The following is an 11840-nucleotide window of genomic DNA, read 5'->3' as shown; positions in this document are numbered from 1 at the left end:
GTTGCTAGGGTGTTCTGGGTGGTTGCTAGGTGGTTGCTATGGTAACCTGGGTGGTTGTTAGGGTGTTGCTAGGTGGTTGGTAGTTGTCACAGATAGTTACTATGAAGTTTCTATAGAGTCCTTACCATGTTCTCTGCCCACTTTAGCACTTAACTAATCAGTATTAGCATGTAGCTATTCACTGCTAGCATGTGTAGCATGTTGGAAGTCCAGTTTGCTAGCATGAGTCAAAAGAGCCAACCGCCATATCTCTACGATGCTCTGATGCAGAGAAATAGGTCTTGCTAAACGTTTGCTAGGATACTCTGTTTGGTTGCTAGGGAGTGGCTTGGCAGCTACCAATGATGAAACTCCAAAGGCTGCTTGACAGTATAAACCAACCCCCATGTCTGTATGATGTTCTGATGCAGAGATATAAGTCTTGCTAAATGGTTGCTAGGGTACTCAGTTTGGTTGCTAAGTTGCTGAGTGGCCTGGCAGCTGCCAGTGATGATACACCAAAGGATGCTTGCCAGTATGAATGATATAAACCAACCCCCATGCCACTATGATATTCAGATTTGAAGATATCCCTCTATGCTTTAGGTTGCTAGGGTGCTCTAAATGGTTGCTAGGGCGTAGCTATGAATTGTTCAAAGTGATTTGTGATTGGCCGTTTGCTACCCCGAGTCAAATGAGCCCACCCTCATGTTTCTATGACACTTTTATCCAAAGATATTCCTTTGATCTTTTTCAATGGAAGTCTATGGAACTTGTTGCTATGGTGTTCAATATGGTTGCTAGGGCGTGGCTTGATAGCTAAACAGTGATCCTGAGAGACTGATTGGTTGCCTGAGTAAAATGAGCCCACCCCCTTGTCTCTATGAAATTGTGAGAGTTATGTTCAATACAAAATCCCTATGTAATTTCCCATAGTAGGAAAAACACAGTACTTCCTGGTTCATGGGCACGGCTTCACCATAGTATGTCTATGGGAAAATTTGGGCAGCTCTTGCGCCCAGGGGTACAACTTACACCCCATTTTGAGATATGGTCTGACAGAGCCTGTCAGCCTCTTCAAACGTGGTGACCCACATGTTTCTATGACGTTACAGATATCTTAAATGGTAGCCTATTTAGACTATAGTCAAAACATATTATAATTATGACTCGTCGAAATACAATTGTAACTATCAAAAATCTATTTATAGATAGTCAAACCATAGTTTTGATTATCATTCACAGCTCCATCACATGCGGCTAAGATAGCCGTTCAGCCTTATGGGTAATGCTGTCTTTTAATGCAAGGCGTGGCATAGACAGGGACCCCTGAGTCTATTCCGACATCACGCTCTTTCTCTAATTAAAATATCACTTGTTTGCACTCCGCGTCCACTACGATAAGAATAAAACAATGTCTGGGCAACAATACGCAACGGTTTCTTGAAACTATGTGTGCACAGACAGACTACACTACCCAGTTTATTTTCCCCATTCCCCAAGAAGTATGACTTTGCGTGTACGAAATCAACAATGGAATTTCATTGGATCATCAGGGGGAATCCGTGACTCCTACTGGCCAATCCGCATATCAATCAAAAGGCATCCATGACTCATGTGGGTGCTCCCCCGTTGGAAACATGGATGGAATGGACTAGCAATTGCAACAGCCTGGAAGGTAGGCTTTGTAGGCTTTTTTATTCTTTTGCGTCTCTGAGTTACAAATGTACACGTTATTTTCTTTTGTTCCATGACAACTAAAAATGTCGCTGCGTTTATAAATATACCGCTTTTATACACAGAGAGCCCCTCTAAGGACCATAGTCAGCTGTTGTAGTCAAACTGAATGTCTCTTATTAATATTTTATTTGCTTTTAAGAAAGCTATTTGCTTTTAAGAATGGCTTTAGGAAATGTAATTACAGTGAACTGTTTTATCAATATTTTTTAAAAACTATTGCACTTATAAATAGAAGAAAATCTATTTTGCATATAGCATTTCAAGTATGCTTTGCATGTCTTATTTATTTCTCTTAGTCTTGTCATCTCCTTTATTTATTTATTTATTTATTGATGCGACTTCAAGACATTATTAAACATGAAGTTATGTTGTGCTGATATTTATCGTATGTGATAAAGCGATAGTAACTCGTGAATTAAATTAATTCGTTAAGGAGTGAGCTCGAGCACAAGTGATATAAATTTAGCTGGCGCATCTCTCTATCTACCCGCTCCGTTACTATGGGAACCTCCTCCCCCGCCCTTCTCCCTCCTCCATCAGCATATCTTTAGACATGCAAGAGCTTATAAAGTAAGATATTGGCTTGCAGATAGCAGTCTTCTGCTTATGTGATATTTTAGAAAATTGTGAGCAAAGCCAGTTCCACAATTATGATGAATAACAACAGGTTTGAACATAAGAGAACTTTTTTCAATGCTTTAAATGCATCTTTTCTTTTGCCCAGGTCAAAAAACTTCAGGTTGAGTTCTCTTGTGGTAGTATGGCAGCAGGTAAGGACCAGATTTTCAGCAACTTCATCTTAAAACACTGATAAGGTCCATTTAGATTGGTCTGATCTAAAAAATAGCCCAGTAGCCCTTGAGCAGAAACTGATTTCACCAATTGCAACATGTTCCTGGAACATTCCAATCAACCAATCAGATTTAAGGGACAAGTTTACAGTTTATGTCCAGTTTAGGTGACAACCAGGGTTTGGTGCTTCTACATTAGTGTTATTCACCTACCATTTTCCTCTGATTTTAGGGGTAACTTATGGGTAGGGTTAGGTATAGGGGTACGGATATGTCTTTAAGTTTTTGGACATAAATGTTGTTCCAGGATCAACAAAATATGTTGACCCAGGAACACATCTAACTCAGCAAAATCAGGAAATGCAGTTCTTGACACGCATTGTTAAATTACATTAAACCTTGATATAAAAGATGATGTGTCAAAGCTCTTTAGGTTCCTCTGAAGCCTTGCTGTACTCATTTTAGCATTGAAATGAACCATACATATTAATGCATATTATTTTAGGTAATAGATTTTTTTTTTTTAATTTTGTTTGCTGGATACATGTTATTGATGATATTGTATAGTGAACAATTAACCTGTGCATATTTTTATTTTTTTTTTAAAAATGTTTTGACCTCATAATGTTTAATTAAAATGTCATAAGTGGATCTAATGGTAAAAACGGCAGACTTCTCTCTGGTGATGAATGCTGGACTAATTGATTGATGAAAAATGAATGGAGTGATAAATGGATGTAAATTGATTAATGGATGATTAATGGATGGATAATGACAAAAGAAATTCTATAAGTAGCTGCAAATTTCATGGGAAAGGCATACAATTATTTAGGACACATCCACACGAAGCCAGAGCTTTCCGTATCCAATCTTTTTTTCCCCTCATTTCAAGAAATATCTGCGTACACACAAAACCACTGAAACCGACTCAAAAAGATGTAGTATACATGCCATATCAGTATGTGGCACTGTAATTCTGCCACAGAGATACACTAAAAAAGGAGAATAAGACTTGAAGCATGCGCATAAACCTTGCGCGCTGTATACAAACTGTAAGAAAGCTTAGAAATAAAGCTTTACTTTAGTAAATCTAATAGGCTCAGTAGCTTCAGCGGCACGACTAGGGTCGAGACATTGGGTGATGACATCATCGTTTCACAAAATATACAGATGGCTGTACACACGAAAATACATGGGTGTCATTTTCAGATTTATCCACTGGCACCCGGTTTAAAAAAAATAGCAGTATCAGGCTCCTAAAACGCTGGATCCGTTTGGACAAAACGCCGATATGATAAAAAAAAAAAAAGTATATATACATCTAAATGTGTCTCCGTGTGGACGGGCTCTTAGACTTTGTATTTGACAGGCCTGATCCATCGGCAAAGGCATGAACTGGAAAACTTAAGTAAACTACACATATGAACAAACACCTTTGCTCCCAGTAAAGCAAACAGATGTCTTTTAATCTCTCAGCGTTTCTAGATGGCAAGGATGCAAACTCTCTCCTCAAACGTTTTCCACGGGATAATGGTTTCCTGGAGGAGTTCCGGCCGGGCAACATTGAGAGGGAATGTGCTGAGGAGAGCTGCAGCTTTGAGGAGGCCAATGAAGTGTTTGAAAATAAGGAGCGAACGGTAAATCCTGTCTTCATTAGCAAAAGCTGTAAACACTTCTATTTCCTGTGTTTGTTGCATATTTTGCAATATTGCAAGTCTATAAACCATTATTCTGATATTAGGTGCTTTCACACATACAGATTGTTCCTTTTAGAGCCCTGTTGTCGAAATGCCAGCAAATCAGTTCTGGCAATTTGCTGGCTGATATAGTACTGTATTATGGCTATGTGTGAAAAAGCACTTGCAATGTTTGGAGGATTTTACATAAAAAATCTGCTGTCATAGAATTTGAGCCTGTCGTAAAGTTCTTAATCTGTAATTTTAAATAATCTGTTAGTTTTAACCCCTAGGACATAAAAGTGTGTCATCCTAAAGAAATATTTTTGCTATGCCATTTTTTTTTTTAAACTTTACAGAGGCACATTTGGTTAAAGTGAATGACATCCGATTTGTTTTTTTAATGGCGTTCTAGTGGTGGTGTGTGAATGCTAGCCATATGTATAAAACACAGAAGGCCACTGCAATTTAACAATGTGTGAAAGTGGCTGTCTCTTCATTCATAGATGGAGTTTTGGAAAAACCGCAGCATCTACACAGTGAACAGCAATGCCGATTCGGAGCGCCCGGACACTGTGTACATGGTGGTGCCCCTTCTGGGCGTGGCCCTTCTCATCATCATCGCGCTCTTCCTTATCTGGCGCTGTCAACTGCAGAAGGCCACGCGTCGGCGTCCGGCCTACACCCAGAACCGCTATCTAGCTAACCGGAATGCTCGCAGCCTTCCACGCATCCTGGTGCACCGTGAACCTCCCTCGCATTCAGAGAACTCTCACACTAATGACAGGCCCAGCGTGGTGGTCAGCGGTGCTGAGAGAGGCGAGGTTTCAGTCACCACCCAAGACGCCCATCATCACGCTAGCCATTCGCAGAACAATCGCTCCCTGTACGTACAAGATCCTTCTTTGTCTGTGACTTCCCACCTGTCCGGCGCAACCCCGCCGCCATCCTATGAGGAAGTTACCGGCCACTTAGAGAGCAGCAGCGATGAGACGACAGCCCCCTACAGCGACCCTCCCCCTAAATATGAGGAGATTGTGCTAGAAAAGTGAGAGCTTTCATAAATATGGACACATATAGCAGTAACCAAAAGTTACAGATGCACTGGTTCCCAAGCACTTATTCTAATGTGGCTCTGAACAGAGTGTGCGGGCTATGTATTTGACAGTCGCCTTGTGTCGTTGATCGGTTCATGGACTGCACTGGTAAACGTGGTTGTTTTTCAAATCTCAACGGGTCCTGCCTTCACACTCATACAATCTTCTCATCTTTTCCGTGAACCTCTTTACATGTCCTTCAACCTCTCACACCACAACGCATTAATTTGTGCACTGCATCGTAATGGCATTGGCCATCAAGCTTCAGAGCCTACAGGGAAATGAAAAGATTGTTTATGAGGCAAAACAAGATGATGTGCCAAATCTAATTGGTGTATCGTACGAATGTTTAGACACACCGAATATTTCTAGAGTGTGCGTCGTCTTGTGTTTATAAAGTTGTGATTTCATAGATTCCTTGACACTACTAAGTATACTAAGCCCTGTGAAATGTTATACCAGCAGTATCTCTGATCCATACCAACGTCAGAATTAGTAATACAATCTCACGTGTAAATTGTAACATGGGAACAAAACAAAATACAACATCCAAATCATACATATGTGACGATCACGCCGTCTTGTGGAAAATGCACTCTCATGTACGCACACAATTTGATTGTTTACAGACACATAAACATACACAAAAATTTACATAGAATGTGTGTGGAACTAGGCCTTAGAAACAAGAAGAGTGGTCAATCAAATCGTCTGCTCGGCTGCTTGTGGTTTTATGGTTATTGAGAGATTTTACCTCAAACGCTGTGCTTACACAATCACTCTCTCCCAAGACACAAATGCACAAAAACTCAAACAAAAAATCCGTGTTTGGGGCCCATCCATTGGATAATACAACATTCCAGGCCCTCAATATCTTGTTATGTTTACTGTTTAAAATGTGCTTTATTACCCTTTTTTATAACAGCATAAAACTTTTAGTTTTTACAAAGCTTTCTGTGGCTTTTGACATCACAAGGTGCTATACTGTACTATAATGCTGCTTGTTCTCACCATGTTTCCCTCCTCATCACTATATCTCTGTATATATGGCTTGTGTTCTACCTATTCAACCAAACATGCAGCTGAATCATGTTTTCCAGCTCAGGTTAAGCCAATGAACTGCTGCCGTTGCAGTAAATTTGTAAATAATCTCTCACACTGCCAACCTGTGAGCGACTGTGATATTCGGCTTAAGGTGTGGTCACATTTACTGTTGTTTGGTGAATTTTTGCGGCCAATTACCAGATATTTCAATAGGAATCCATGCAATTAAGAAAGATTTCCCCTACTCAGATTTCAGGTTCAAGATGTTTACTCAAATTCACATCGTTGACCAACAGAAGGCTGCTTGGTTTTAAAGTGATTTCTATGGCTTTGTTTACACCTGTTATTAAGATGCGTTTTGGTCAATCGGATCATGGGGAAGACACATTCCCGTTTACACCTGGTGTTTTAATCCGTCTCTTTTGTCCACTTTCAACCACTTCTGTCCTGATTTCTTTGAGGGGAGGGTCTATGTGTGGGAAATGTATGTGCTTTTTCAAATCTTTTAGTCTAATGCACAAAATAAGCTTGCACAATTTACATATGAATGTGAAAGAGATGACAAAAAAAAAAAAAAAAACATACGGAGAGCAGCAGCTTTCATTTCTGCTCTGATAGCTGCAAGACCACGCCGAACACTGAGCATGTGTTAGATATAAATCAGGAACTTTGTGTTTGGTACATTTTTTATCTTCAAACCAAACGTTGGTTTAAATCCAATCTGGCTATCACGCTTTCCATAATGTTTACACATTAGGTCAGTTGGCGGACAGTAGGGGGCAGGGCCTAAAACTAACTTTTTGGCATGCCTGCCATGAAACTGTTTTTGCAAAAACAGGCAGTAATGATACCAAAATTTTAGATAACAGTGAAAATTTACAATTCTTTATTCCAATTTTGTTACCACAGCTAAAACTACTAGCCTAACTAATATAAATTTAAAACATTATTAAAGACAAGTAAACAGTAATAAGATCAAATAATAAAATTAAAAGCAAAAACACAAATAAATGCAATATTACAAAGGTACAAGTGTTTTTCAGGTAGGTATAGAGTAAGCAAATTGTCCACTTGGAATTATAAGGTTCTATCTGCATTCTGAGCAGTTTTGAGGTATTGAGCTTCAAAGATTTTGCATTCTATTCAACTTTGTAGATAGAACCTTTTTGTTTTCTAAATAAAAAGTCCCAAATTGTACACATTAAAAGATAAATAAATAAATAAATAAATAAAAAATCACATTGTCAGTAAGTTGTCACAGACTAAGTATGTGAATAACTCAAATTTGACAAAAATGTCAAATATAACCTTATAATTCCAAGGGGACGAAATGTAAAATAACACTGCATAGGCTTCACTGTATAAATTAAATGTCCTTATTAATTAATCCTTATTAAAGATACAAAAGTTATTCAGTCAAGAGCAGTGAGTGATTTTTTTCTTTGTCCTTTGTTTGATTAACATTATAAACAGACAGCAGCAGGAATGCTAGGCTGCTCTCTTTAAGAGCGAATTCGCGTATCTAATATACTGATACTCAATTGTGTATGTTCACTTAAGACATAAACGACTGTTTACTAGGATACTCTTTGTTTGTTTCTTGTGCTTGAATATTTAAGGCCTGTCAAATGTCCTGAGCATTGTTCCCATTTGTTTGCGTTAGTGCATTGTTAGATTTCAGAAAAATATTATGGGCCAAATGGCGAATGACACTGTTTCATATACTCGCCAACACTGATTTTTACTCACGTGGCGCTTGGCGAGTCTTAATTTTAGGCCCTGGTAGCCAGTCTTTTGTGACTGTTTAAACACATTCAACAACATGAGTGTTTACATTACGAAATCAATCCGGTCAAATGCTTTTTCGACTACCTCTGGAAGTGGTTGAAAGTGGACAAACTCAAAATGTTTTAGATCCCATTTACACCTGTTTTGTCCACTTGTGGTCAGATTGCCTGTGTGAGTTGTGTTTCATACATCACTACACTAATGACAGTAGACAATAAACCTTGTCTGATGGGAATATCGCTGCATCAATCCATGAATGCAAAAGCGACATTACAAGTGGGTAAGTGGGTTGTTGGGCGAAACACTAAAACTAATGGAGCCTTCATATAATTGTGCTGAAAACACTGTATTATTATAAAATGCTCATTTTAAAAAGGGTTAAAATTTTAGCCTGACCAGGCACTTTCATACAAACAGTAGACCGAATAGATTGAATATATAAACAAGCACAGTATTGGAAGGATGCATTGGGGAAGTGGAGTTTGACCTTGCTTCTCCTCATTGAAAATGGAAGAATTGCAAACTGCTTACTTGGCTTGAGGCTCCGCTCATGTCTCATGGGCCTCTTAATTCAGTCGCAACAATCCATCCCACGATGCCTTGTCAGGCTGTCTTTTGCACTGATGGAGCACCCAGCTCAGTATAATTAGCTTTGATAATATCTGGTACAGACTGCAGATCAGTTTAAGGCTTGATTGCTGTTGAAAGACCGATAAGAGAATAGCGACAACTCACTACAAGTGTTGAGAGGTGGGCTGGACTATTTGGTAGCCTCAATGAATTGTAAGTTATGGTTGAACATTATGATGGTGTATGGAGCAACATGTCTCTAATATAACAACACTATATCAGAGGTAGCAAGAACTGAAGAAAATGTCAAGTGTGGTTTTTCTTTGTGTTTATTTTTGACCAAGAGAGAACTGTACGCGTGAAGAAATATGTTAGGGAATATGTGTATATGTGTTCGTATATTGTATCTGGTCTGTTGCCAGCAGTCATGTTACTGTCTAGCTAGTAAGAATGTGCCACAGGAGCCACAGGCTTTGGTTTATATGCTAAATATATTTTATATCCAAAACCAATACATAATGCACCATTGTTGTTCTTCATGCCAAACTGAATGATTTTTTCATCATTCATATGGGTTTTTTTTTTATTCTTCATTTTATGATTTATGTATAATTTTTCCACTGTGGCTTTGATTATCTTAGATTTGTTTGTGCTGGTTACACCAATTTTGCATTTAAATTTTAACACATCTGATAAACATAAGCACTATTGGCATTTTAATCCATAATTATATGATAAAATTGTACATTTGTGTATGTCTTGTGTCAAGTCCTTCATCTTAGGCATCATGGCAATTTCTAAACCAAATCGATATAATATACTCAAATATCATTTTAGTATGAATATACAACATATTAGATCTGTTGCACACAAAAGTCAGTTGCGTAAATAGCAAACTGATGCATGAATCTAGTTTTATTTTTTATTTATATTATTATTATTTTGCTTTGAAAGTATTCATTCGTATTTAAGCTTGAATTTAATTAGGAAAAATTATAATACAGCTCTGTGAGCTCACTTTTATTCATGTGTGCTTTGTGTTTTGACACACAGGCTTGTTTAAAGCATTAATTAATCAATGAACTATCTCTATAGTGGTTTTAATTTGGCTTTAGTTGTGTTTAGACCATTAACTTTTTGGAGTCTTCCATAACAAATCTGTCAAGCTTTTCATCAAAGATTTGTCTCGCATGGATTAACAGAGCTTCCAATGAGATTGACATTTTATTTATTTATTTATTTTTATTCCTGTTTTGTCACAAACATCATATGCATCATTTATCTAAGTTTACACTCACAGTAAATATCATATCTGCTTAATCGAACAGATGTGATTAGAAAACAGTGTTATTTTGGTATCATTGAGGTACCATTATTGTTTGTAGTAGTAGTATTTACATTATTTTTTATTTTAATATAATTTTTTATCTTGTTTTTGATTTTTATTAATTTGTCTTTTTAATGCCTATATAGTTTCTATTATTATATATATATATATATATATATATATATATATATATATATATATATATATATATATATATATATATATATATATATATATATATATATATATATATATATTATAAAGTTAATTCATAATGTACACCCCTCACATTTTTGTAAATATTTTATAATATCTTTTCATGTGACAATAAAGAAATGGCACTTTGCTACAATGTAAAGTAGTGAGTGTACAGCTTGTATAACAGTGTAAATTTGCTGTCCCCTCAAAATAACTCAACACACAACCATTAATGTCTAAACCGCTGGCCACAAAAGTGAGTACACCTAAGTGAATATGTCCAAATTGGGCCCAAATTGTCAATATTTTGTGTGGCCACCATTATTTTCCAGCACTGCCTCAACCCTCTTGGGCATGGAGTTGGAGCCACTGGAGTCCTCTTCCACTCCTCCATGACGACATCACGGAGCTGGTGGTACAAAAGTGAGTACACCTAAGTGAATATGTCCAAATTGGGCCCAAAGTGTCAATATTTTGTGTAGCCACCATTATTTTGCGGCCCAGTCTCTGAAGGGAGGGTATCATGCTCTGCTTCAGTATGTCACAGTACATGTTGGCATTCATGGTTCCCTCAATGAACTGTAGCTCCCCAGTGCCGGCAGAACTCATGTAGCCCCAGACCATGAGACTCCCACCACCATGCTTGTCTGTAGGCAAGACACATTTGTCTTTGTATTCCTCACCTGGTTGCCGCCACACACGCTTGACACCATCTGAACCAAATAAGTTTATCTAGGTCTCATCAGACCACAGGACATTGTTCCAATAATCCATGTACTTAGTCTGCTTGTCTTCAGCAAACTGTTTGCGGGCTTTCCTGTGCATCATCTTTAGAAGAAGCTTCCTTCTGGGACAACAGCCATGCAGACCAATTTGATGCAGTGTGCGGTGTATGGTCTGAGCACCGACAGGCTGACCCCCACCTCTTCAACCTCTGCAGCAATGCTGGCAGCACTCATACGTCTATTTCCCATGCACATGCACACACACACACAATCAGTATCTCACAGAAGTGAGTACACCCCTCACATTTTTGTAAATATTTTATTATAGCTTTTCATGTGACAATAAAGAAATGGCACTTTGCTACAATGTAAAGTAGTGAGTGTACAGCTTGTATAACAGTGTAAATTTGCTGTCCCCTCAAAATAACTCAACACACAACCATTAATGTCTAAACCGCTGGCCACAAAAGTGAGTACACCTAAGTGAATATGTCCAAATTGGGCCCAAATTGTCAATATTTTGTGTGGCCACCATTATTTTCCAGCACTGCCTCAACCCTCTTGGGCATGGAGTTCACTAGAGCTTCACAGGTTGCCACTGGAGTCCTCTTCCACTCCTCCATGACGACATCACGGAGCTGGTGGTTGTTAGAGTCCTTGCGCTCCTCCACAGATGCTCAATAGGGTTTAGGTCTGGATACATGCTTGGCCAGTCCATCACCTTTACCCTCAGCTTCTTTAGCAAGGCAGTGGTCATCTTGGAGGTGTGTTTGGGGTTGTTATGTTGGAATACAGCCCTGCGGCCCAGTCTCTGAAGGGAGGGTATCATGCTCTGCTTCAGTATGTCACAGTACATGTTGGCATTCATGGTTCCCTCAATGAACTGTAGCTCCCCAGTGCCGGCA

General features: G+C 38.5%; 1 protein-coding gene across 1 annotated transcript; it reads left to right on the top strand.

Moving 5' to 3' along the window:
• The first annotated feature begins 1594 nt into the window (after nucleotides 1–1594).
• LOC137012765 (transmembrane gamma-carboxyglutamic acid protein 3) lies at nucleotides 1595–9394 on the top strand. The gene is made up of 4 exons (XM_067376199.1): nucleotides 1595–1657; nucleotides 2444–2489; nucleotides 3987–4147; nucleotides 4693–9394. Exons 1-4 carry the CDS (start codon nucleotides 1595–1597, stop codon nucleotides 5236–5238), a joined length of 816 nt encoding a protein of 271 aa, XP_067232300.1. The 3' UTR covers nucleotides 5239–9394.
• The last annotated feature ends 2446 nt before the right edge of the window (nucleotides 9395–11840 follow it).

The sequence above is a fragment of the Chanodichthys erythropterus genome, chromosome 22 (assembly GCF_024489055.1).
Source record: "Chanodichthys erythropterus isolate Z2021 chromosome 22, ASM2448905v1, whole genome shotgun sequence".
NCBI lineage: Eukaryota > Metazoa > Chordata > Actinopteri > Cypriniformes > Xenocyprididae > Chanodichthys > Chanodichthys erythropterus.
Note: the sequence above shows the minus strand (reverse complement) of the source record. Positions and strands in the feature narration are given on the sequence as shown.